This window comes from Sinocyclocheilus anshuiensis, unplaced genomic scaffold (genome assembly GCF_001515605.1).
Source record: "Sinocyclocheilus anshuiensis isolate Anshui unplaced genomic scaffold, SAMN03320099.WGS_v1.1 scaffold130, whole genome shotgun sequence".
NCBI lineage: Eukaryota > Metazoa > Chordata > Actinopteri > Cypriniformes > Cyprinidae > Sinocyclocheilus > Sinocyclocheilus anshuiensis.
The window spans coordinates 3,308,776-3,335,893 of NW_015544207.1; the positions used below are offsets into that span (position 1 = coordinate 3,308,776).

General features: G+C 37.7%; 1 protein-coding gene across 1 annotated transcript in view; it reads left to right on the top strand.

The window, feature by feature from the left end:
- The window catches only part of LOC107696947 (ankyrin repeat and SAM domain-containing protein 1A), a gene marked incomplete at its 3' end in the record, with an annotated part of 137,257 nt that overhangs the window by 79,121 nt on the left and 31,018 nt on the right, over positions 1-27,118 (top strand). The window contains exons 10-15 of the mRNA XM_016497519.1: positions 1,892-2,061; positions 4,206-4,262; positions 4,937-5,057; positions 5,895-5,938; positions 6,893-6,992; positions 14,562-15,064. Coding sequence (XP_016353005.1) covers positions 1,892-2,061; positions 4,206-4,262; positions 4,937-5,057; positions 5,895-5,938; positions 6,893-6,992; positions 14,562-15,064 — 995 coding nt within the window. The remainder of the gene's footprint in view (positions 1-1,891; positions 2,062-4,205; positions 4,263-4,936; positions 5,058-5,894; positions 5,939-6,892; positions 6,993-14,561; positions 15,065-27,118) is intronic.

Sequence of the window (27,118 nt, forward strand, 5' to 3'; positions counted from 1 at the left end):
TATCGACACGAAATCCATAACATTTTGTCAGCACAGTCTGAAGATCATCTGACTCGATTTTGGTGAAAATCGGAAAAACGAGTGATGAGGAGTTAAAAAAAAGTAGGTTTTCAACATTAATCAAAATGGCGGACAGGAAGTTCAGCATACTCTGGCATAGTTGGTATCTATGTTGTCGGCATAAGCCACTGAATATTTTGAGACCAGTTTCATTGCAATAGGCTAATGCAATAAAAAGTTATTAGCATTTTTGTAAATGTAATTATTAATGGTTAATGAATGGTTTATTACTCTTGACCAATAGGTGGCGCTGTTACCAAATTGATGTGGCGTGGTCAGTGTGAGGTGATAATGGCACAAACAAAGTTTGGTGCAAATACGTCAAAGCTTTGCAGAGATACAGCCTCAGATGCATTTTGGCATCTTTCCAGCAAATTCGTTGATGCGCTAAACGAAAACCGTTTCGTATATCGACACAAAATCCATAACTTTATGCCAGTTTGGTCTGAAGATGATCCGAGTCAAATTTGGTGAGAATTGGACTAACGGTCTAGGAGGAGTTCGAAAAAGTCAGTTTTCAACATGAACCAAAATGGCGGACAGGAAGTTCAGCCAATTATGGCATAATTGGTATCGATGATTTTGGCACGTTCCAAGGAATCTAGCAACATCAGTCTCTTTACAATATGATAATGTATGCAAAAGTTATTAGCGTTTTTATAAATTGCTTTATTTTTGCCCAAACTTTTTGAGTACCATCAGGGCACGGTGCCGAAGATGCATACCGATTTTCGTAATAACAAAGTCTAAGCGTTCTTAAAATATTGCATTTTTTGACAAAATTCAAAATGGCCGACGCCCAAAATACACCGAGTATGGTGTCAATACGCCAAACCGTTGCGGAGATATAGCCTCACATTCCTTTTTACGTGCTTTTCGTAGAATTACTTTGTGCGTTATTCGAGAACGGTTGGACAAATCAACTTGAATTCCATAACTTTTTGCCAGCATGGTCTGAAGATGATCTGAGCCAATTTTGGTGAGAATCAGACAAACCGTCTAGGACGAGTTCGACAAAGTAAGTTTTACGAACAATTAAAAATAGCGAAAAAACTAAACCTTTCAATTTTGGTGTTCATTCGATTCGGCATGAGCCAAGGATTCAGAGGGAAAAAAAATTTTCCTTTTGTGCCTTACGGTTCAAAAGTTATTAGCATAAAGAAATTGCAACTTTGGACAAGTGTTGGTGCTAGAAGAAGAAGAATGCCAACGGTTTCAATAGGTGACTACGCACCTTTGGTGCTTGTCCCCTAAATACACACTTTTTGATATACCATAAAAAAAACAAAAAAAACCAGGTAGCCCATCTGAATTAGGACATTTAGGCTATCCATCTAATAGTAGCCTACCAAAATCTTATTAACAGTAGAAGTTAAATCTTACTGTAGGCTAGTCTTCAAATCTGGGTACTGTCTTACGTTTAAAAACACAAAGGGAGTTTGGTCCCATCAGGCTAACGTGACAGTCACAACTTATGCAGCTGTAAGGTTTTCTTTTTCTTGTGTTTTTACTCGCGATCTTTACAACACGCATTACATTGCGTATTTCATGGCACACTCGTTTTATGCGTATTTGGCGCCACCTATTGTTGTGGGTGAATTATTGACATGTCAAAGTCTAGACCCTGAATATAAGACGACCGCGTTTTTTCAGATGTATTTCCAAGAAAAAAACATCGTCTTATATTCGGGTCAATACGGTATATATAAGAAATGTAAATAGCTTTTCTTTTTATGTCTATCAGGCCAGATGTGAGAGGAAATGCTGCTCGTGGTATCGGTATGCCAGATGTTCTGCAGATGTTGTAATGCGTACGATTGTGTTTTGACAGGAGAAATGGAGCAGCAGGTCAGTGAGCTCATATCCGGTTTGGCTTCGACCCCTGTGGAAGAGAATCCGTATGAAGCTCTGTTTGAGGCGTCCTCGTGTGTCTCACTGGACAGCCTGGCCAGCGGAAAGTCATCGGACAGCGAAGCCGGGAAGGTGTGCGTGCGAGATACTGTATGTTATTTATTTCTTTATTTGTTTGTTTGTGTGTATGCATATGTGTATGTTTATGTATTTGTTTGTTTGTTTGTGTGTATTCATGTGTGTGTTTATTTATTTGTTTGTTTGTGTGTATTCATGTGTGTGTTTATTTATTTGTTTGTTTGTGTGTATTCATGTGTATGTTTGTTTGTGTGTATGCATGTGTATGTTTGTTTATTTATTTATTTGTTTGTTTGTGTGTATGCGTGTTTATTTATTTGTTTGTGTATGCGTGTGCATGTTTATTTATTTGTTTGCTTGTTTGTGTGTATGCGTGTGTATGTTTGTTTATTTATTTATTTGTTTGTGTGTATGCGTGTGTTTATTTATTTATTTGTTTGTGTGTATGCGTGTGCATGTTTATTTATTTATTTGCTTGTTTGTGTGTATGCATATGTCTGTTTATTTATTTATTTGTTTGTTTGTTTGTGTATGCATGTTTGTTTGTTTGTTTGTTTATTTATATTTTAAACATTTGTTGGTTGAAATCAACAAATACATTTTCACAGGGAACAAGAGTTTATTTTTGAGCTCTTTGATGTTGTCCTTTCAATTGTTTGAGTAATAAATATATTTTTATTTCCTTATTTGTGGTATTATCTGGCAAATGGAGATGAGGAAGTGTAACTGCTATTTATAAAATCATACTTTTGACTCTAGACTCTGAATGGATGAGCCTCGTCCCAAAGCCTTCATAGAAAAACTTATAAATGCAGATGTGGCTGCACATTCTATATTAAAGGGGTCATATGATGCTTTTTTTAAAGATCATTATTTTGTGTATTTGGTGTAACAGAATATGTTGACATGCTTTAATGTTCAAAAAACACATTATTTTTCAAATACTGTACATTATTGTAGGTCCTCTATGCCCCGCCTCTCTCAAACGCTTCATTTTCTACAAAGTCCCTCCTTCCGACAAGCGCAGTCTGCTCTGATTGGCCAGCTGACCCAGTGCATTGTGATTGGCCGAACACTGCAAGCACTCGTCGGAAATGTAACGCCCCTTACCATAATCTCGAGTGTCAGCTTTCAAAATAAATGCAAAGACAGCCCGAAAGGGGAACAGAGTCGTGTGACAGACACAGTGATGAAGCTGGTATGTGTGCAATACACAAGCCACGGTTAAGACAGCTGACTCCACTGTGATGTGAACAGACATCAGAATTTTTTTCAGTTCACTCTCCTGTGATGTGACCCTGTTCCCCTCACACACACACACACGACGCGTTACTCTGCGCTGCGCAAAACTCCGCATTTGAACAGTCAATAGCAAATACTTAAACTAATAACAAAACAGTAGCTTATTCAGAAGCGCCAGATTGTCATAGTAAAGTCAGAATTACCTCCTCTCCTAGTTTCACGAAACGGTCGTCCATAAAATGCTTTGCTGTTCTGTTGTAAGTAATCTTAAAGATTCCTAAATGCATCTACTTTCGGAAGGCCAAATAAAGTGCTTTTGCTTTCGCCTAGAAACACACAGCGTCTTCCTGACATGGCTGCTTCAACACTAACTGCGGTTACTGAAACCACGCCTTCTTTCTTTGCGTGCACATTTGGGCGCATTATGCAAATATTGCCACATAGTGAGGTAGATATGTGGGGGCGTGTTAGAACGAGCCGTTTTAGGGGGGCGTGGCAGAGTCTTAACTTTGATAAAGAATATCTCTTTGGTTTTGAGACTTTAGTCTTTGCAACTTCAGGGATCTTATCTATGCACAATCAGCTTGTAACACTCCAAAGAGAAAGGAAAACTTGAAATCGCATCATATGACCCCTTTAATGAAAAACTAATACATTTCATGGCAACCATACATATCCAGTTAATGAATTATATTGCTTGGCGGAAGAAGTATTCATTTATTATGATGTCGTTATTAATAATGCATTTAAACAGTTTATTGAACTTTGCTGTATTTGAACATTTTTTCACCTCTTTTTTTATTGAAAGGAATAAAGCAGTTCTTTGATAAAGCTTTCTTTGAAATCGGAAGATTTGGTGTAGCACAGTTTCCTCCACTAGATGGAGACTTTGCATAGCGATTTCTTTGAGCGTTTCTTTCAAAAAATAAATTTTTAGCATGTTTGATAGTGAATTAGTTGAATGTTTCTTACAGAAAGAGCGCCGTCCTCCACAGAATCAGTCTGCACAGGATGAGGATCTCAGCTCTGAGGTAAAATCCCTGTTCAGAGATCCATTGTTTGATTCACATTTTACTAAAATCAAATTAAGTCTGGAATCCTTAATAAATAGCTCTGGAAGAACGGCCCAGTGAAAGGCAATACAAGTGTTGTGACGATGTAATGAATAGACATATTGATTTGAAGCAGCTCACATGCTAGAGAGCAGAGCAATGAATATTGCGGCGAGATGCTGTTGAATCTGTCTTTCCGCTCGCTGACTGCTGTTTCTGCACGTCTACCCAAATCAAACAGCATCCTCATGAATATTAATGCTGTGGATCTCTGCAACACACAGCAAACCTTGGGAGCCCATGACCAATACTAAAACACTCCAGCGCTGTCTCTGTGGCTGCATACAGAGATTCACAACTTCTGAATACTTCACTTAGTTTTATGAACCACTCTGAACTGAAGTAGTAGGCCAGACTTTTCTTACAAAGCTTTTTTTTTTTGTTGATACATTCATGCAGTGTTGGCAAAACATCACTCATTGGACTGTGTCATATAAATGTCAGCCACTCAAACTTAATACTGTTATTAAAACGATCATCATTTTCATTGTACTGCTGTTCGTAAAGTGGTAGGGACTGTGAAATAAGCGACTGGTTTTTATATCAGCGCTTTCTTCATCACTGAGTCTCTCTCTCTCTCTCTCTCTCTGTAGGCGGTTTACACCAACAGCAGTGTGGATGAACGCGCCGAGCCTCTGGAAGAGGAAGAGCACACATATGAACTCTTAGTCACCGCACAGACCAAAATCCCCAACAACACACAAAGCAAAGCAGGTACACGCTCATTTTCCATGAGACCTCACATAAACCTCAGATTTGCCTCACTTATTTGTTTGTTAAACACGATGAGCTAATTCACATATGCCTTTCCCATATATACCAGTGTCGTCAAGGAAAATAACAACTACCACATTATATTATGCTAGAACAGATGTTTTATATTTCTAGTCTTTCTTTAAAATAATCAAACCGTGATGACAAAACGGTATTGTTTTTGTAAATTACGATGAATTATATTTAAAAACTAGAAATGCCATCTAGGCAACTAACTGAAATAAATGTTTGAAGTTGAAGTAGTAAAAGTAAAGAAATAATTAAAATGGTAAAAAAATACAAATTATAAAAGCACATAAAAGTGATTTAAAAATAAGCTGGAAAAAAAAGTTTAAGTACTAAGGGTAATATAATATAAAAATAAACTAATGTATATCTGCAGTAATAGAACATAAATAATACTAATATATCATTAGTTGACATCTTAAAAGTGAAGGGAATCAGTATGTCTTAAATTGTCAGGTCACACTTGATTTTAAGGTCCAGTTCTCGCTATTAACAAACCATTAACTATGTCTTTTGCCTCAGTAAGCTCCTAATTTGCTGCTTATTAATAGTTAGGAAGGTAGTTGTTAAGTTTAGGTGTTGGGTAGGATTAGGGATGGAGACTATGCTCATGCAGAATATGTGCTTTATTATAAGCACTAATAAACAGCCAATATGTTACTAATAGGCATGCTAATTAGCAGCTGGTTAATAGTGGGAATTGTTCCCTATACTTAAAGTGTTACCAGTTGTCAGCCCTTTATTTGAATAACTTTAAGTCTTTATCTCCAGATGTGGACGTCTCAGCCAAGTCCTCCAACAGTGTCCTACCTCAGGTGAGAATATTACTGCTTATTAGGCTCAAGCTTTGTTCCAAAACCTCACTGCCTACTACTGTACCTACATAGGCAGCTGCCTTATAAGGCAACATGCTATTTGCTATGACGCCTCACAAGTGAGTGATTTATAACATTTTAGGCAGCAGCACATATTGCTTCACACAAGACTCGAGATTCACACTACATTCCAGTAGAGTTTGATATTAGCATGTTGCTAAGCTAATAGCTTTTTACTCTGGGGGAAAACAAAACAATGACAAATATACAGCACACAAGTATTTGGTGAAAATTTTCAGTATTGAAAGAAAAAGGCTTATTTATAACCAACATTTCACTTGTTTGTCATATTGTATTTCTTGTTTTTGATTAGCTTGGCATAGAGATTTTGGATTGCCACCTTTGCAAAAGACGCATGGTATGCTGCCTTAGAATTTGGCTAAAAATAAGTATGTTAGGAGGCAGAATAATTGAGTTTCCTTGTGGATCCCATGATGCTTTAAAATGCTGCCTGCATAGGAAGCTCTAAGGTTTTGGAACAGAGCTTTGTTGTTCATTACTTTAAATTTTTTTTATTTTTTGCAGTCTCACATCTGTCACTCTGTCCGAACACTGTCTAGTGTGCAGTAGACAGTTAATTATCTCTGTATGCAGCATCTGTTTTGTGTGTGTGTGTGTGTGTGTTTGTGATATAGACACTGTTTTGTGTGTGATTGTGCATCTGACAAAAGCTAGGCATTCCTTAATGTGTGGATATTGGTGTTATTTTTTGCAGCGAAAGAGCACTGAAACACTGTCTAGTGTGCAGTAGACAGTTAATTATCTCTGTATGCAGCATCTGTTTTGTGTGTGTGTGTGTGTGTTTGTGATATAGACACTGTTTTGTGTGTGATTGTGCATCTGACAAAAGCTAGGCATTCCTTAATATGCAGATATTGGTGTTATTTTTTGCAGCGAAAGACCACTGCACACATTGACCTACGACCTTCAGGGTCCAACACAAACACTCTGCAGCCGCCTGCACCTCATTTTAGCACAGGACAGACGTCTGGAGGTGAGTGTGTGCATGTGTGAATGCTTAAGGAGCTTACTTGCTAATGATGCTGTAAAAACTCCAAATTATTCTTTATGGTGTTATTGCCATGGTTGAATAGCTATAACCATTTGAGTGACAAATACTATTTAGCAGTCAAAAATGTATCAAGCAAATGAAGCCAACATGTTTTCTACTCTGTAAAATGCTTGCCATCTGTTTAAGACTTAGACTTTTGGGCTGTCTTTAAAGGAATAGCTCTTTAAATATTATTTACTCACCCTCATGTCATTTATATGGAGCCCCTAAAGGGACATGGGGAAAACAATGACACGGGAGGAAAATTATATTTCAATGCTCTTGCGTTGTTTAACGAAACCTTTGAGTTCCCTTAGCATGTAGGCGAGAAACTTAGCATTTACCTGTTAACCTTGCTTTAAGTGTTAACTCGTTAAACTTTTGCATTCCCCCAAGAAACGTTTGCGTTTGCTCCTAAAACTTCTGTGATTGCTCACAAAACTTCTGCATTCAGTTGATAAACGTTTGTGCTTGTCAGCAAAAGTTTTGCAATCATTTTCAAAACGTTACGTTACAGTACGTTCTCACAAAACATTTGCATTTCCCTGATAAACTAGCATTTGCTCGTTAAACTTTCGCATTCCCCAATAAAATTGTGTTTGCACACTAAACTTTTGTTTGCTCATTAAAGTTTAATTATTAAACTGTTGAGTTCGCTTGTTAAACTTTGCATTCCTCCAATAAAATTGAGCTACACTTGGCTAAACTTTTGTTTTTGCTCACTAAACTTTTGTTTGTTCGCTAAACTTTTGTTTGCTAAACTAAAGTTTGCTTGTTAAACTTTTGTATTCGTACAATTAACATTTGCTCTCTAAACGTTTGCATTTGATTATTAAACCTTTGTTTTTGCTCACTAAACTTTCGGTTTTGTTCACTAAACTTAAATTTTTGTTCACTAAAATTTTATTTATGCTTGTTAAACTTTTGTTTTTGCAGGCTAAACTTTTGTTTTTGCTCACTAAACTTTTGTTTTTGCTACTAAACTTTTGTTTTTGTTCACTAAACTTAAATTTTTGTTCACTAAAATTTTATTTATGCTCACTAAACTTTAGTTTTTGCTCACAAAACTTTTGTTTTTGCAGGCTAAACTTTTGTTTTTGCTCACTAAACTTTTGTTTTTGCTCACTAAACTTTCGGTTTTGTTCACTAAACTTAAATTTTTGTTCACTAAAATTTTATTTATGCTCACTAAACTTTAGTTTTTGCTCACAAAACTTTTGTTTTTGCTCACTAAACTTTTGTTTTTGCTCACTAAACTTTCGGTTTTGTTCACTAAACTTACATTTTTGTTTGCTAAAATTTTATTTTTGCTCGTTAAACTTTTGCGTTTGCTCGCTAAACTTTTGCGTTCTCTTGCAAAACTTTGTGTTCCTCGTTTGTGATGGAAAATAATTAGTGGAGGGAGAAAAAAAAAATATATTTCAATATATTTCATTGCTGTTAACCTTTTCCTACTATTATATTCATATGCCATATTTTTTTTCATTGCTGTATCCCCTTTTTAAATTTTAACAAATGTTTGTGCTGTTCCTTTCCATGCAAGTTCCAAAGATTAAACTCCACAAAAGTGCTCATTTTTGGTTGAACTATTTCAAAATATCTGCATTTGTCAACAGTTTTGGAGCGAGAATATTGGTAGGAGAATAATGCAAAAGTGGACACATTTGTTATGTCCCTGTGCATTTGTCCCGATTTGTCTCTGTGTCCCTCCCTGATCCTCCTAAAGTCATCGCTCAGAAATCCTTGCCTAACTTAGAACAATGTTTACTCAGTGTAACACGACTCTAGTTAGTATTACCAAGAGAAGGCCATTGCCACTCTACTACTCTAAAGGTGAGTCTTATGAAGAAACGATGAGAACAGACATATAAAGCCATTATATTGTAGAATGGTACAAAATGTTTGTAATATGGTTGCATTTTCATAATATTGTTGAGTGTGATAAACGTCAGTGTAATTTATATTAACGCCCCGCACTCTCCTCGTGTTTCAAAACAAACAGCAGAAACGTCTCTCCATGCCAAGCTTCATAGACCTCAGCTGCCACCTCCACAGCCGTGCTGCGCTCAGCACCTGTCTATTACGCTGCAGGAAATCGGCCTGTAGACACACACTAGCACACACCCAAATAACGGTGTGAGCTCGTCATATTTCTCATGTCAGGGTCTCACAGCGGGCTCCATGCGTTGATGTATTGAAAACGTGAAGGAGGGTCTGACCTTAGTGCTTTGGAGATGAAAGCTTCACCCTAAGTGCAAAATCATGTTGTGTGTTTTAGACGTCCCTTCCCTCTTTTAATAAACGCTGCTCACTGTTGGCACGCACTTAGAAAGCTCTTTGCACTTAGCCGAGGGGATCACAACAGCTGAAGGATGAAGTCAGCCCTGTTACTCTAGAACATTCTGAGAGGGTGACATTACTTCAGTTCATCAGATGTCAGCACTGCTCAAGTGTGCTTGGCTGTGTTCGAAATGGAAAAACTAGCATGCAACTTAATCAGTACAACACTGTATTCTGCCTGCTATTTAAAAAATAGTAAGTGAAATAGTAGACATTCCTAGTTATAGTAGCTATTGATGTCACGCAACTTCATCAAGGTATTATAGGTGCACTTCCATTAATAAAAAAAACAAAACAAACAAAAAACACTTGGTTTACAGTTCTTAGCTGGTTTAGACTGGCTTAGCTGTGGACACAGGCTGGCCAGGCTTGCTTTGGCTGCCCCTCTAAAACCAGCCTACAGACCAACTGACCGAACTGAAAAACTGGAAAATGAGCTCAGGCTTGTTCAAGACACTTTTATAGCAGGAAAGCAATGTTGATCAATGTTATATAATTTCATTCAGTACTGAACATCATTGAAAAAACTGTGCATTCCACTTGAAAAAATTGCTCAAACAAGCCTAAAGCCGGGGACACACCAAGACAACGGTCGGCCGTCGGTGAGCGTCTGTCGGGCTATAGTTTGTTTGGTGTGTTCCACTCGTTGTCTCTCGTCGGGCTCACATCGGCGGTAGTTTGCCCGATTCAACATGTTGATTCGGCGTCGGGGCCGTCGGCGCAAGTGAGAACTCTGATTGGATGTTCAGTTTAGTGAATGAGTCAGTGCAGGAGAATTAAAGCGAAAGTGATGAAAACAGGCAAGTATATGAAGGCTGCACAGACAAAAGGCTGTTATAATGTTACGCAATCTTTTTCCAAGCATTCCAATATGCGACTATTTTCACAACAACATGAGCCACTTAAAATGAAGAATATTATCAACGATTCTGATATTCAAAATGGTTAGCAAGCGCTGATTTGTTTACGTTTCGTATATCAGTGTATATCATGTACATCCTTGTTTCGGTTTCTCCTTTTAAATACGTTGATTATATACTATCAATATACTATTGATAGCTGCTGATATAGACAGTTAATTACTCTCAACGAAGGCGCAGAACTCACGTGTTAATTTGCAGTCGGCTGTAGTCAGTGTGGTGTGTTCAAGTGCAGCTTTTTGGTCCAGATGCTGGCGAGGCAACAACACCGTCGGCTTTCGTCATCGCTAGTTCTTTGAAGTCGGCTTGGTGTGTCCCGGCCTTAAGAAGATCTTGACTGGTTCAAAATGATTTTCCAGCCTGATTAGTTTAAATTAACCCAAACCCCTCTAAGACCAGCCAACAGACCAGTCTGACCAAGATAGGAGACCAATTAAAGGGTTAGTTCACCCAAAAATGAAAACTCTGTCATTAATTACTCACCCTCATGTCGTTCCAAACCCGTAAGAACTTCGTTCATCTTCAGAACACAAATTAAGATGTTTTTGATGAAATCCGAGAGCTTTTTGACCCTCCATAGACAGCAAGGAAACTACCACTTTAAGGCCCAGAAAGGTATTTAGGACATCGTTAAAATAGTCCATGTGACATCAGTGGTTCAACTGTAATTTTATGAAGCTACGACAAAAAATTTTGTACGCAAAGAAAACAAAAATAACGACTTTATTCAACAATTCGTATCCTTGTGTCGCGGCTGACACAGAAGAGCATACGCTTCTTGCGTTCAGCGGATATTCTCCAAAATGGCGCTACGGTGATGCGGAGAGACACAGAGGAGACGAATTGTTGAATAAAGTCGTTATTTTTGTTTTCTTTGCGTACAAAAAAGTATTCTCGTCGCTTCATAACGTTACGGTTGAACCACTGATGGCAGATGGACTGTTCTGACGATGTCTTTCATACTTTTCTGGACCTTGACAGTGTAATTTACTTGGCATTAATGGGACAGTCACAAGCCTCCCGGTTTTCATCCAAAATATCTTAAATTGTGTTCCGAAGACGAACAAAGCTTTTACGGGTTTGGAACGACATGGGGGTAAGTGATTAATGACAACATTTTCATTTTGGGGTGGAGTATACCTTTTAAAGTGTTTCAAATCAGTTTAATTTTAGTGTGTGGTCACATTTACCAGTGCTTGCCAAAATTGTGCACATTTGTTCAGTTGATTCAATAGAAATCTGTATATTCGGGAGTTTCACATGAGGGCAAAAAAGTTCCTAATGCAGATTTCGCTCATGTTAAAATTTGGTCATAAAAATTCACCACGATAAAAGTGAACCTCTGTGAACTTCTTTGAAAGTGACTTCTGTGTGAGCAGTGCTTCATACATCACTACAATATTGACAGTGTACAATTTTTGTATACATTTTTTCCGAAATTTCATGAATCAAAGTGACCGCACATTAAGACATTGCATAGACAGAAGACTTCAAGGTACTTTGGCTTGGAACATGCTCACACTGCTTTTATTTAATTGAACATCGAATGATTTAACCAATGCATGCTTGTAGTTACTGGAAACGAATATGTTGTTTGAGTAAACACCTGACTTTCTCTTGGAGAAATGCTGGCTAAAGCCTTTGGTTTGGATGGAGAACAGCACTGACTTCATCTTCTCCAGAGGGCCTTGTTGATTTAAATTGACGTCACAGGTTAGGCTTCGGGTCACAAACGCAAACACAGACTCGAGTCCCGAGCGGCCTGTGTGTGTATGTTTTTAGGTGTGTCACTTGCATGAGGAAAGTGATTGGCCTCATGGTTCTGTATGTTCCTCCAGCACACACGTCAGTGCCTCACAGAGTGGGCGGTGTATTCAGTCCCAATGCCTCGGAAAACTTGAGAGATGAAGTTCTCAGGAGGGAGTTGCTGCATTGTAGTTTAGCGTAAACCAAATATTAGAGCCGAGTTGAGTTCACTTGAACAGAAACTCACATTGCCACAAAGGTCCCAATGCTCTGATTTTGCTTCAAGATCCAAATTTTGCTTTGGACTTAAAAGTGCGACCCAAAGGTTAGTCTTGGTCATATTTTTTTCTCCTTATGTAGTTTTGTGCACTCTTTTCAAGAATGTGAGCTCTTTCAGGTAATTACTGTGAAAGTGGGGTAAAATATTAACATTTTTGCTATTTCTCCATTCATTTTGACAGAAGCTGGACTTTGTTTAACTGTTGACATGCTTATAGCTAGCTATCTAAATAAAAATAAATCCATTTTATTGACACCGACATCTGAAAGTAACAGTGTCGCCTCCTTGAGGTTTGTTACCGCCTCAGTAATGCAAGATTGTACTATGTAAAACTATGTATGTACCCTAGTATGTACCCTTCAAATTGTGCAAATTGAAGTTGCGAATTGAAAATATGGCCAATGGAAACATGTCAGTTTCGCAAAAACTTTGCAAGCAAGTTTTTACGGTCGCATGAAGTGGTTTTTCAGGCAATTCGAAAAAGGAATATTTTGCAAAACTGCAATGGAAACAGTTTTTTCGCATTTACAGGTCACCTGGCATAATTAAAAAAAACAAAACGCAAAACTGCACAGTTTTTTCGCATTTACAGGTCACCTGGCATAATTAAAAAAAATCACATGATTATTTTTTAATGTACTATAACCTACAAGAAAAACTTCATACATGGCCACTCTCAAGTATAAGGGGCTTTTCATGCCATTAATGCTTGGATGACCCCTTATTTACACTGCACATGTCTGCGGCGCATTACGGCTCCTACATGGCCACCGAATGCTGATTTCGGCAATTCTAGTCAATGCTTGTGTTTATACCAGCTGCGCTGTGACTTGTTTCAGAAGTGGCTCTCCTTCGACCTTCGATTAAAAAATAATGGATACGTTGTCATTTCGCAATAGTTTTTTTTTTAAACATATATAAAATATTGCAAGTTTTGCGCAAATCTGAAATGGAAACGCACCTACTGTCACATGGGCGTCGCTTGTGTCGCTTTACAGCCAACTCCACTCCCATAAGTAAACTGTCCATCAAATGCACACTTCAGAATACCAAAGGGGTACTTGTCGCCTACTGTTCACTTTCAGAAAAAAATGTGTGCAACAGCTTGTCACTGGGGCAGTACCCTCAAAGTGACACCTTTGTAACTTATTTATCCTTGAAAGGTTCATTATAGTACCATATGAGTACATACTACTACCTTAATGGTACATATTACTACTCTAAGGTGCTAGTATGCACCCTTTAGGGGTAAAAATGGTACAAAGGTGTCACTTTGAGGGTATTGCCCCAGTGACAAGCTGTTGTACCCCTAAAGGTAAAATAACTGCACTTTTTTTTTCTGACAGTGTTTATATACTATGAATTCAGACGTTTTTCACCTGCTATATATTAGGGAAGTAGGAATATTCAGATTGAAGGTTGATGTTATTTTTCTATAAAATGTATATATAACAATAACTGTGTTCAGCAAGATTCTGTATAAACTTTTCCTCCGGCATGACAGTAGTTGTCCTAAAAGAGAAAAGTGAGCGCAGAAGACAATTTCCGCTAATGTACACTGTAGCGCCCCCTGTGGCGACACTGAGAATGCAACTCTCTTTGAAATCAAACTTGCATTGAAGTATTAATGTACTTGCCTATAGTATGTTTCAGGCCAGAGAGAGAGTGTAAAAAGAGATCTGTAAGTGTGCTGTTCTGGGAGAAGGATTTTGTAATCACAAAGCAGGGATTTAATTTTTAAGAACCCAACGCATAACGGTGTGGCAAAGTGGTGTTTGAGAGAAAGAGAGAGCGAGTGTGTTTCTTTCACAGTCATCTCTGTGGTATCCTGTTTCAAGCTTGCCACTCATAATAAAGGGAATCCTTAGTGAGACATAACTTCTCTGGAAGCAAGCCTTATAAAGCTGTATGCTTGTTAGCAGTTGCACAGCGAGTGAGAGAGAAACAGGGAATAGAACAAGCAAGTCAGATCTCTATGGAGAAAAGTCAGCTGCTCATAGCCTGCACTTGGAATTTTCTAACACAGGCACTTTGGAATTGGTGAGCCCAACTCACTTACTTTCTTTCTGCATTTTTTTCTCCCTCCCTTTTCCAGTCAGAAAACAAAAACAGATCTGTTTCAGGCACTGGGCAGTAGTGGAGTGGGCGGTTTTATGTTATCTGGTCTAGATACGGCTCCACAGTCCGCCTGTAACTCTCTCACTCTCTCTTCTGTTCTCTTGACAGAGAGCTCCTCGCACGGTCAGGATATAAGCGCTGCCGTTCCTGAGCAGTTCACTGGTCTGCTTCACGGTTCCTCGCCGGTGGTCGACTGTCGGGAGGAAGCATTCAGACTGCCGTCCTCTGGAGTGAAGTCCGGCGAGGCTTCCAACACTTCGACATCTGCCAGCTCCGCCCCCCTTCCCCATCCCAAATTGGCGGTCACCGTGGAAACCATTCTCCAGGACACTGACCCCAAAGCTATTTACGCCACGGTCCACAAAGAGCCACGGGATTCTTCGTCGAAACACAACTCACCGGCCCGCGATTCTCCGCTGACGAGAAGGATGCCTCCGCCGGGTGATCTCAAGCTAGCGCGTAGCCTTTCGAAGTCCGACTCCGACCTGCTGGTGTCCCCACCCGGTGAGGAAGAGACGGGGTTGGGCGGCCGAAGTGAGTCAGTGTCCAACTGTAGCACCACCAAGAGAAGACTGGAAAAATCACCTTCATTCACTTCAGAATGGGACGAGGTAAGAGCTCCCCCTTGTGGCCTGGATGTACCGTTCTTCTTACATTGTGCACAAACACAAATGAATAGGAATAAATCAGAATTTCGAATACCAAAATTTTTTAAATGCCATTGGATGAAAGAGAAAATGAGCAGAAAATCCTAAACAATTTTGTCTTTTGTTGTGTATTCTTTAGCACTTTGTTGTTGTAGCATACTGGAGAGTTTACATTAGACTAAAGTCAGTTTGAGGTTTATAGAGTGGGGGAGCTATGACGTCAGAATCCAGAAATGTAATTCGCCGTGGGATCCTTCGAGATTTTTCCTATGGGGATTTATAATGGGGTTTTTCAATTAATGAGTAACATAAAGCTTGTGGTAAACATAACTTGACGATACTTTTACGTTTTGTTCTATAATGTAAATTACACGCATCCATACCCAAAACACACATTTTGAAGGAGTTATGGTCATTTTTGAAAACGTATGTTTTTAATAAGTAACTAGATAAGAACGTTTGGGCTGTGAGTGTGTGCAGTTTACATTGTAAAACAAAACATAAAAGTATCGTGAAGTTATGTTTACCACAAGCTTTATTTTACTCATTAATTGAAAAACCCCATTGGAAAATCTCGAAGGAACCCATGGCGAAATTACACTTCCGGATTCTGACGTCATAGTTCCCAAACTCTATTGAAAGATTATTATTCTATAATAATTCGTTATTCGTAAAGATCAAAGTTTAGGAACATTTGTTTTGGAAAATAGGTTGGTTGATGTCAGAATTGCATCTGAGGAACTTTTAGGTTCCCAAAGCTGTTATTAAACTAATATTCAGTACTTAAAAAATTGTTTCAGCCTACATTATAAAATATACAATATTCTAGAAGTTGTTTCATTTTTACATCACATTTAAAAATATCATATAATCATATATCAATTTTCATTTGGGTGCATCACTGAAAGTAAATATTTAATTGCAAGTGATCAAAACTGATGCAGTTCACAGAATCTGTTAGTAATGGCACAGGTAATTGTTAGTAGCTGGAGTCCATTGGGAAAATTTATGAGATGCAGGAAATGAATGGTAAATGGTGACCTTTCAGTCGGTCATTTCTCATTGCGTAGCGACTTAATGGGAAATGTGCATGCAAAAGCACGTTCATATACAAGCATCCTCTTTTCTAGTTTAAGATCTGATGTTGTCTGCTAGTTTTTCTGGAATTTGAAACCGGAATTCTTTCCATAGACCACACAGCTGTACATTTCTGGGGGTGTTAAATTAATTATTTGGCTTCAATACACCTTGTCTTGTTGTTTACGTTATTTCCAGTTTTTCAACGTTGTTGTGACAACATTGTTATTAACGCCTGTAAACCAGGTAAATTTCACACAGTGTCCAAGCATGGATGCTTCCAAGAAAGCAGGTGCTATAAATTCCTTGTTTACATGGAGCTGAGCAGGTAGTCTGCCAGACTATTGTCTTGAATCTGCAGAAGAACATAAACTTGTCTTCTTCCTGTGGTCTGCATATGCTCATGATGTCAGATGATGAAAAATGGCCAGAAACAGTCTAAACAAAAGCCATCTGCTGCGTTTAGGTGCATGACAAGCCTCATATGCTTAGAACAGTAGTCCCACCACAAAAGTGATAGTTTGGTTAATAGCACACTTTTTTAACAGAAGAATTCATGTCTTTTAATAAATTCTGAGCTTCACATTTCTGGCTACATAAACCTTCTGGACACTTCCATTCTAAATTTTTAACCCTAAATGCAGTTTATGCTGTTGAATAAGCTTAACTCGGCATGGGACATTCCTTTAAAGATAAAGACATGGATTAAACATATGTCCATTTCTTTGAGAAAAATGTCAAAGGAAATGTCTGTAATCCAATCAGAGTTAAGCGTCCTGTATTACCATTGCTTTGGCTTCAATCTGAAGATCTAGACATTGGATACAAACACAGAGGGACTCATGCACAGTTTCCATCACACTCTGTCTTACACTCTTACAGGCGAGACGGTCGCAGGTAATGGAAGACTGTTGCCCAACACACTCAAGTGCACAGATGAATTGTATCGGAGGCTAAAATGCCATTTTTGTTTTCGTCTTGATGCTTATTAGCCATGTTTGAATGAAAGCCTGTTTCCGGCACTAAATAATCAATAAAACAAGGTAATTGCGATTTTTTTTTTCATGCAAGTTTACACCTTGTAATTCCGACTTTATTTCCCATAATTGCGAGTTTGTCAGAATTGCGAGATAAAGTTTTCTTATTTTATTCAGTGGCAGAAATGGGCTTCCATATGTTTGACACACAAAAATGACCTAACATGAAAAGTAGCTAGTTGAAACCCATCAAATGTCTGTATTTGGCGTAATCTGTTAAAATTATTCAATCCCATTGATATTCAGTTGATTCAGTTTTAATTATTGACCGAGGAAAGAAAAATATTTTTTAAGCCCTGTTTTGTAGCCTTTTTGTAGAAAGTGTCTTTTGTTATACGTCTTTTTTCGTAGTGTAACAAAGTTAAAAAGTTAAATTGTATAATACTTTTAAAATTTTTTTTTGGATCTGCCCGAAATGAGGCTTTCCTAAAAGTCAATGCTGTGTCCAAGTTTCTCTTTTTTTTTCCACCCCTCATTTTGTCTTTTTCATGTCCTTATCACCATGTGGATAACCTTACTCAGTGGGTCAGGAGACATGTCCTCTAACAATAACAATTTAGTCTGGAAATAGTGTGTTGTAGCAACACCTGTGGTGTTTCTGCTTTCTGTTCTTAGACACTGGATGTGAAATGACGAGAGGTCAGGGAGCAGAGAAAACTCACCTGCTGATAACATGTTTTGTTTTCTTCATTTATCGACCTGTCTGTTTTTCCATTTTCTTATCTCTTCTTTCTCTTCTCTTCTGCTCCCTTTCTGTCTCTCACGCTGTTCAGCATGTTTCTGTTGCTTGTGAGCCAAACATTTGAGATTTGTGTGGAATTTTTTCCAGTGTGAAGAGTCATTATAAAACACACACACAGTCTCTGTTCCTTTCATACTCCGTGTCCATGTTTGTTACTCTCTCCTGCCCTCTGCGGGAATGAACCTATCTATCTATCTATCTATCTATTGTTCGTTCGTTCGTTCATTCGTTATATCGTTTGTTCTATCTATCGTTCTGTCTATCTATCTATCTATCTATATATCTATCTATCGTACTATCGTTCTGTCGTTCTATCTATCTGTCTGTCTGTCTGTCTATCATCTATCTATCTGTCTGTCTGTCTGTCGTTCTGTCATTCTATCTATCTATCTATCTATTGTTCTGTCGTTCTATCTATCTATCTATCTATCTATCTAGCTATCTATCTATTGTTCTTTCATTCTATCTATCATTCTTTCGTTCTATTTATTGTTCTTTCATTCTATCTCTTGTTCTGTGGTTCTATCTGTCTATTCTGTCCTTCTATCATTCTATCTTTCTCTATCTATCTATCTATCTATCTATATCGTTCTATCTATATCTATCTATCTATCTGTCTGTCTGTCATCTATCTGTCTGTCTATCATCTATCTGTCTGTCTGTCTGTCTATCATCTATCTATCTATCTATCTGTCTGTCTGTCTGTCTGTCTATCATCTATCTTTCTGTCTGTCTGTCTGTCATCTATCTATCTGTCTGTCTGTCTGTATATCATTCTATCTATATCTATCTATCTATCTGTCTGTCTGTCATCTATCTGTCTGTCTATCATCTGTCTGTCTGTCTATCATCTATCTGTCTGTCTGTCAGTCTATCATCTATCTGTCTGTCTATCTGTGTCTGTCTATCATCTATCATCTATCTGTCTGTCTATCTGTGTCTGTCTATCATCTATCATCTATCTGTCTGTCTATCTGTGTCTGTCTATCATCTATCATCTATCTGTCTGTCTATCTGTGTCTGTCTATCATCTATCATCTATCTGTCTGTCTATCTGTGTCTGTCTATCATCTATCATCTATCTGTCTGTCTATCTGTGTCTGTCTATCATCTATCATCTATCTGTCTGTCTATCTGTGTCTGTCTATCATCTATCATCTATCTGTCTGTCTATCTGTGTCTGTCTATCATCTATCATCTATCTGTCTGTCTATCTGTGTCTGTCTATCATCTATCATCTATCTGTCTGTCTATCATCTATCTGTCTGTCTGTCTGTCTGTCTATCTATCTATCTATCTATCTATCGTTCTATCGTTCTATCGTTCTATCTATCGTTCTATCTATCTGTCTGTCTGTCTGTCTTTCTATCATCTATCTGTCTGTCTATCATCTGTCTGTCTGTCTGTCTACCATCTATCATCTATCTATCTATCTATCTATCTATCTATCTATCTATCTATCTTACTATCTATATCGTACTATCGTTCTGTCGTTCTATCTATCTGTCTGTCTGTCTATCATCTATCTATCTATCTATCTATCGTTCTATCTATCGTTCTATCTATCGTTCTATCTATCGTTCTATCTATCGTTCTATCTATCGTTCTATCTATCGTTCTATCTATCGTTCTATCTATCGTTCTATCTATCGTTCTATCTATCGTTCTATCTATCGTTCTATCTATCGTTCTATCTATCGTTCTATCTATCGTTCTATCTATCGTTCTATCTATCGTTCTATCTATCGTTCTATCTATCGTTCTATCTATCGTTCTATCTATCGTTCTATCTATCGTTCTATCTATCGTTCTATCTATCGTTCTATCTATCGTTCTATCTATCGTTCTATCTATCGTTCTATCTATCGTTCTATCTATCGTTCTATCTATCTATCTGTCTGTCTGTCTGTCTATCATCTATCTATCTATCTATCTATCGTTCTATCTATCTATCTGTCTGTCTGTCTGTCTTTCTATCATCTATCTGTCTGTCTGTCTTTCTATCATCTATCTGTCTGTCTGTCTATCTATCTATCTGTCTGTCTGTCTGTCTATCATCTATCTATCTATCTGTCTGTCTATCATCTATCTATCTGTCTGTCTGTATATCGTTCTATCTATGTCTGTCTGTCTGTCTGTCTGTCGTTCTGTCTGTCGTTCTGTCTGTCTGTCATTCTGTCTGTCTGTCATTCTGTTCTGTCGTTCTGTTGTGTCTGTCTGTCTGTCTGTCTGTCATTCTGTCTGTCTGTCATTCTGTTCTGTCGTTCTGTTGTGTCTGTCTGTCTGTCTGTCTGTTGTATCTGTCTGTCTGCTTGATTAACATATTATTTCAGCATATTATTAAGAAACGGGAGCTTGTAAAGAAACAGAAGTAGTGTTTTGTGATGACGATAATCGATTCGTTTCTTGTAAAGGTAAACTCTAGCAGCTGTGATTGAAGTTCCTGCAGCTTGTGAGAGCTCAGGATGAGTCTGGTGTGTGCGTGAGAGCCGCAGCGATTCATGTGCAGAGCTGTTTGCTTGCCGCTTCAGTGAGTTGCAGCAGCAAACTAAGCACCCAGAGTGAATCATGAAGCTTAATTCACTTTGCTCCCATTGGATTTGTGCTTTTATTGACGAGCCTCAGCGATTGCTTGATTTATGGCAAATGATGGAATCAACTGATGGAGTCATCATGAAATCAAAATCCACATTGAAACTCTTGGATTCAAAGTTAAATTTAAACCTGAAAGCAAATCATGCTGCGTAACATTATCATATGCATATGAATTTACATATGAAATTTTCTTTTTCTTTTTTTAAAGGAAAATTGCAAATTGTTTCTTCCATGTGCTAATATTAACAGTAAACCTCTGTTGTGCATCACATGTACTTGTTTGCTCAAAATTAAGAGGAACTTTTAATTTTAAGAGTCCTAAATTTTTAATGTTTGTTTCATTACTGCTGTTTTTAATACATTTGTATTAAATTACAAATCCAAAAATAAATAAATAAATAATCGATTAATAGAATTCAATTGATTAGACATGATTTTTGATTATTACATTTTAATTAAACCATTAATACAGAATTCAGAAAATTAAAAAAATTATAATTAAAATAAACTTTTAATAAATAGTTGTTAAATTGTGCAAGTTTCATGATTTCAAGTAATTAGAGATAGGGCTGTCGCGATAAACGCAATATCGCAATACCGCGCTATTGACGAGCAAACCGCAGAGGAATGCAAGAACCGCAGCAACCGCGATTTTTGCGTGTTTTCTTTTTTCATAGGGTTATGCCCTTCTCGTTTTACACTTCGTGCATGTGTACTGAATATTAATGTGTACCATGCTGATTTGTACTGAGGCTCCGTATATTTGCACTTAACAAGCCTAAACAGACAACGAATGAGAGAGAGATCAACTGAGCATGTGCGATTACTTACGAGTCATATATATTTGTGAAAATAGGTTGTCATGTCCAAGGAAAGCCAAATCTCTGTCTTAGCATCGACGCATTGGTCAGCTGAGCCTTCTAACGTGGCACTCAAAGTTAAAATGATTTCAATAGCGTTTTTCATTTTGTCTCTCTTTGAATGAATCAGCGTTTTTGAACCTGTAGTTCAATGAACGATTTAAAGACTCACTCAAAGACAGTCCCTTTCCACCACCTTGTTGGCGCAACAATGTAACTGCACTGACTGAAAGCCCGTCTAGAACGCGCGAAGGTGGAAATATCAATAGAAAGTCTCTTGTCCAGTCGGATTCGAGGATCAGAACGAACTGTTATACATATAGGCTAACGATAGCCTAACGATCTTATTGTCAGGTTTATGTTCTGTTATGTGGATCGCGTGCTATTGAGCCACTCAAGATTACAGCAAGGGAAATTCCTTCACTGCGACAGCCCTAATTAGAGATGCTTTTTGCTAAAAATTACAAACATTTAATTCAGTCATTAAATTGCAATTGAAAAATTAAATGGGGGAAAAATGGAATTTAAGAAAAAATAAAACACTAATTTTTTTAGCCACCTACCAAAAGTATATAATTTAAATATGTATCTTTTCCCCCAATTATATATACAAAAAGTTTTACTTCTAGGAGAAACGTTAATTTTTTTATGCTCCAAACAATTCCAGATGGGTAAAACCAAATTTCACTCTACTTCAAAAATGTGTCATTCAATATCTTATTTCTCTGAAATGCATCAGATGTAAAATGATTGCAAATGTTTCATGTTGACTTTAAATCAACATAAGCGTCTTCTGCCTGTCGCAGCAGAATTTCTATCCATATGTTGTCTCTGTTTGGACAGTCAGTCCTGCGGTCCCTAATGTCCAAACAGCAGTCTGTCATCATTTCTCTTGTCTGTTTTCTGTCTGTTTCTCTCTTTCTCCTCCCCCAACGGTCACGGCTGGCTGGTCCGGGACACTTCGCTGCCCTGAGTGACAGTGTGTGGGTGCAGGAACGCACAACACCCATCACTTTCCCTCTGTCTGTGTGTGTGTGTGTGTGTGTGTGTGTGTGTGTTCTTCCTCTTCGCACACACAGTCTCACACAAAGTCTAATTTTTCATACAAAGGAGATTTTGACTTGCATGAGGGTGTGTGTGCGTGGCAGGGGGTTGGGCCGTCCCAGGATTAGACAGTGTGGGAAGATCTCTGTATGGGCCAGCAAGTTTAGGAAGGGGAGGTCTGGTCTGGATGCGGGGATGCAGTCAGCCCGAGGGAGTTAAACGAGTGAGTCGCGTCTCCTCCGTCTCCGTCCGTACTTCTATGCATTCGTCCCTCCGCCGTCCCGTTCCGGCCCAATGGCTGCCACCCGACCAGCGTTTGTGAGTGCGATTGTTTTCTACCTGTCAGCTGCTTTAGATGCATGACGACGTTGTTTTTTTAAAACAGTCGTCGTGTACATGGGATTGACGTCCACAAATTCTCAGTGGTGAGATCCAAGAATATATTCGGCTCTGGAGAGATGGATGTATTAGAAAACTTAGAAAGAATGATTCCAGCAGTTGTTTTAGTCAATTTGTTTTTACTGGGAGAGTTTACTCAAAAGTTGACACTAATTTTTAAATCCTCAAAAAATCTCGTCATTTTTTTGTGATTTATTTTCTAAATATTTATTTATTTATTTAAATGTTACATTAAAATTGCATGGTAGTGATTCGTTTTTTTAATTTTTTTTATAATGTTTGTTGCAGAATAATTGTTTGTTGTTTGTTGTTTTTTTTGTCACTGTTTGCTATCATTTAGATTTTCCCTGAACATTTTGAAGACTAACACCAATCTCACACATTTCTGCATTTAGCGTGCAAAATACACTTTTATTAATGAATGCTTCTTTCTGACAAAACAGTGTTTGGTCATTTGATTTATTTCTGTAAACCTTTTATAGACTGTAAGAGCATATTTAAACATGATTACCAAACAAAACAGATTTTTTTTTTTTTGTTGTTGTTGTGCATGAACAGTTTTTTTTTTTTTTTTTTTTTTTTTTTTTTTCCATTTTTAAATCAACGAAAATTCAGCTTAAATTTTCGTTTTTCGTTCATGGGTGGAAAAATGAATTGTCTGTCATAATTTAAATCCCCAGACTTTTACTATGACTTAATTAGTATAAAAATAGATTTGTGTAAATTAGATTTTCCGTTTGTTGTGCCATTTTTTTCCCAATGTTTATATATATATATTATCCTTAAACGTTATACAATTTGTGAGACAAATGCATATCTTGACGATTAGCATGCACAAATAGCTTTGTAAATCAGGACAAAACACTTTTTTGGTTTGCTGTGATTTGATTTCGTCTTTGTAAACTTTCTACAAATTGTAAGACCAATTTCACATGCTTAATCAATTAGCATACAAAATTGATTTGTGTAAATTAGATTTTCTGTTTGTTTTGACAAAATGTTTTTGCCTACGGCTTTGAAACTTTCTGAAACTTGAGTTTGTCACATACATTGAAGATTAAGGGTTTCCGTTTGTTTTGACAGAGCACTTTTACACCAGTGTTTTCTGTGATTTAAATGTGCATTTCTAAACTTGCTGCAAATTATAAAACAAATGTTGCATGCTTCAAAGAAATATATCTGGAAACTTTTTTCTAGTGTTTGCTTTTAATATATTTCTCTAAACTTTTAAAAGTTTCAACAGTTCAGAATACAACTTTTGTAAGATTTACCATTGCTTGCCACAATTTTAATTGCCCTAAACTGACCAATTAGGTGAATTTAAGCGATTAGCACATGAAACAGCCTTCCGTAAACAAGATTTCCGCTTTGTCGTGCCAGAACGCTTTTTGCCAGTATTTGTGATGTAACATTGTTTACAGAGAAAGGCTCTTCTGCATGGCTCTGGGTCGACTGGCACCTGTCTTGGCAGGAGTCTGGACTTGTTGAATGGATGGCAGCTTGGCTCTTTTGTGACTGGTTCTTGCCACTCGGTCTTAGTCCTTTTGCCCTTTTGTTCGCCCATGCCAGCCTTGCCAGATGCCTGGAGTCTTTGTAGTGGCACAGCGGTTATCTATTCTGAAGAGGGCCACAAACACACAGTCCTCCCCGTATGCTCCCCACAGCTCGGCTATACTTCAGCTGTCGACCTGTGACTCCACCGCGGCCTTTGACTCTGCTATTGTTTGAGCTGTTTACCATGAAGAGGCTCTTCACAATGAATCGCTCTCTGCATTATCTCAAGAAACTGACTACAGGCCCTGAGAATCAATAACATTGATTAGTTGTGAGTGTGTGTTGCGTATGTGTGTGTGTGTTTTGCACCTGTGGGGATCACCGGCTGGACTCGCAGGTTTGGTTCTCAGTAAAGGTATCTTCTTTACTGAGGTGCATTAATGCTGCCTGCTGGTCTGCTCATGGGAATCTGTGTTTTCAGTACAATTTTCATATTGGTTGAGAGTGGCCTGCAACTCAAGGTTGTGTGTGTGTTTAAACACTGTCTGCTCAGATGCTGAGCAAAAAATCTGTGTTGTGTATTCAATTATGTATTTTCTGTTACTCCTTGTGGGTTTGATGTGGGTCATGGGATGGAGTTATTTTATAGGATAACCACGCGAGCCTTCATATTCTTCATGCATGTCAATGAGTCGCATCTAATGTGTCAGACTGAAGATCAAACAGAACATTTCATAGGCCGCTTAGCACGTCACTAAACTAATACCCCTCAACTAGTGTTTGTCAGCTCTGGTTCTCTGAACTGCACTATTGACGGCTACAGGCAGCTTTACAAACAAACTCTCCTTACAGTAAATAGTCACGTTTCTATTAATGCATCATAATTACTGTTTTAACCAGGCTCAGTATGACATGATTTACATAATTCTGAGCCCGTCGCATTTTTGAGTTCTGTTTCTGTCACATTGCACTCAGTAGCTCCGCCCACAGGGAAATCTCATTGGTCCAAAATCCTGCTACACATAATTATATATGAAGTATGAAATATTCACAGCAAAAAGGAAATAACTGTCAACAAAACTTTAAAGTCATAGAGAGAGAATGCCCTCTTTATGAATGTGTTGGTTGGTTATTTTCCTATTCTAAATAGAACAAATGGATTTTTAAACGCCACGCGCATTTTATTTATTTTTTTTAAATTACATCGTCGTATTTTTCATTGTGCAGTTTGCAGCCATCGTTCACAAGATCTACACTTGTTATTTGCATGTTTATTTAATATTTTGCCTAATTTAATAATCTGCGTCCAGAAAGGTACTGCTCAGCTTGATTGAGCATGTTTTATCATATTAAAACCTATTGCACAGAATTTTGCAGATTTTGACTTTTTCTCACTCTCACTGACCCAGCGAAGTATTCTTTTACAACCAGTGCACTTCTATTGTTATATTCCTTTTAAAGCTAGTATTTTGTTATTTTTAGATGTGGATGTGTGTGTGGGGGGGGTTGTGTTCTGTTTTGCAAACACAAGCAGTATACTGTATGATGCAAGCTCTCTTGCTGATGCAGAAAACATTTAATTATTTAGCATTTATTCAATCATTTATTTCCTTTGCATGCAATAATTCTCAGTTTGGTTCATTAATTGAGCCGTGCATAATGCTCGTGTGATTATAACACGCTTTGCCTTATTTGCATGCAGCACAGTTCATCTGGACTAAGTTTAAACCTGTCAGCCTGTGGAGTCGTCCTCTGGAGATCTCCGGCTCTGTTTAGAGAGTCACAGATAATGACAGGAAGAGATGCTTGAGGAAGCTCAAGCAAGCTCAGGTTTGTTTTCTGAAGCTACACTTAAGAAAGAGATTTTTTTTTTGATTTTAGGAAGCTGTCATATCACATTAGGACCGGCATTGGTGTTGAAATGCCTCTAGATGGCTCTATGTAATGATATTAGTTTTCTTCTTTTGATTTCTTAATCACAGCTTATATTATGACTAGGGCTGGGCTATTATTTTTTCAATAACGGTGATATGATTTTTAAACACATTTCCGATATTTCGATATAAATTACCAGTTTCCCATACATTGATTTATTTGTGGCGTTTGACTTCGTTGAATAAACATGAGCACTGCACGTGTCAAAATCATAACACGGCGCGGGTGTTTTATATGAATGTATCTCTGAAGGGAATTGACTGTCTTCAGAAAAGTTTCGATGGCATTTTCATTTGATCTGATAAAGTAGGGTTCATGAGCGGAGCTGCTTTGATTACAGCCATTACTGGAGAAACCGCTAGTTTTATCACTCTAAAAGCGCCTCCTGTTGGCAGAGAATCAGTTTTCATTTTAAATAAGCCCGTCTCCAGCAACATTTCCAGTTTTTGTTGTTGTTCAATTTTTTTGTTTGCTGCAGCGACTCGGAGCACTTTTCATACCCTTTTTTCTGGCTGAAGCACATTTGTTTCAATCTATAAGAATAATCAGCCTACACTACCAGTCAAAAGTTTTTGAACAGTAAGATTTTTAATGTTTTTTTTTGTTTTTTTTAAAGAATTCTCTTCTGCTCACCAAGCCTGCATTTATTTGATCCAAAGTACAGCAAAAACAGTAAAATGTTGAAATATTTTAAATCTTCAGAAATCATTCTAATATGCTGATTTGCTGATTATCAATATTTAAAACAGCTGAGTACATTTTTTTTTCAGGATTCTTTGATGAATAGAAAGATCCAAAGATCAGCATTTATCTGAAATAAAAAGCTTTTGTAACA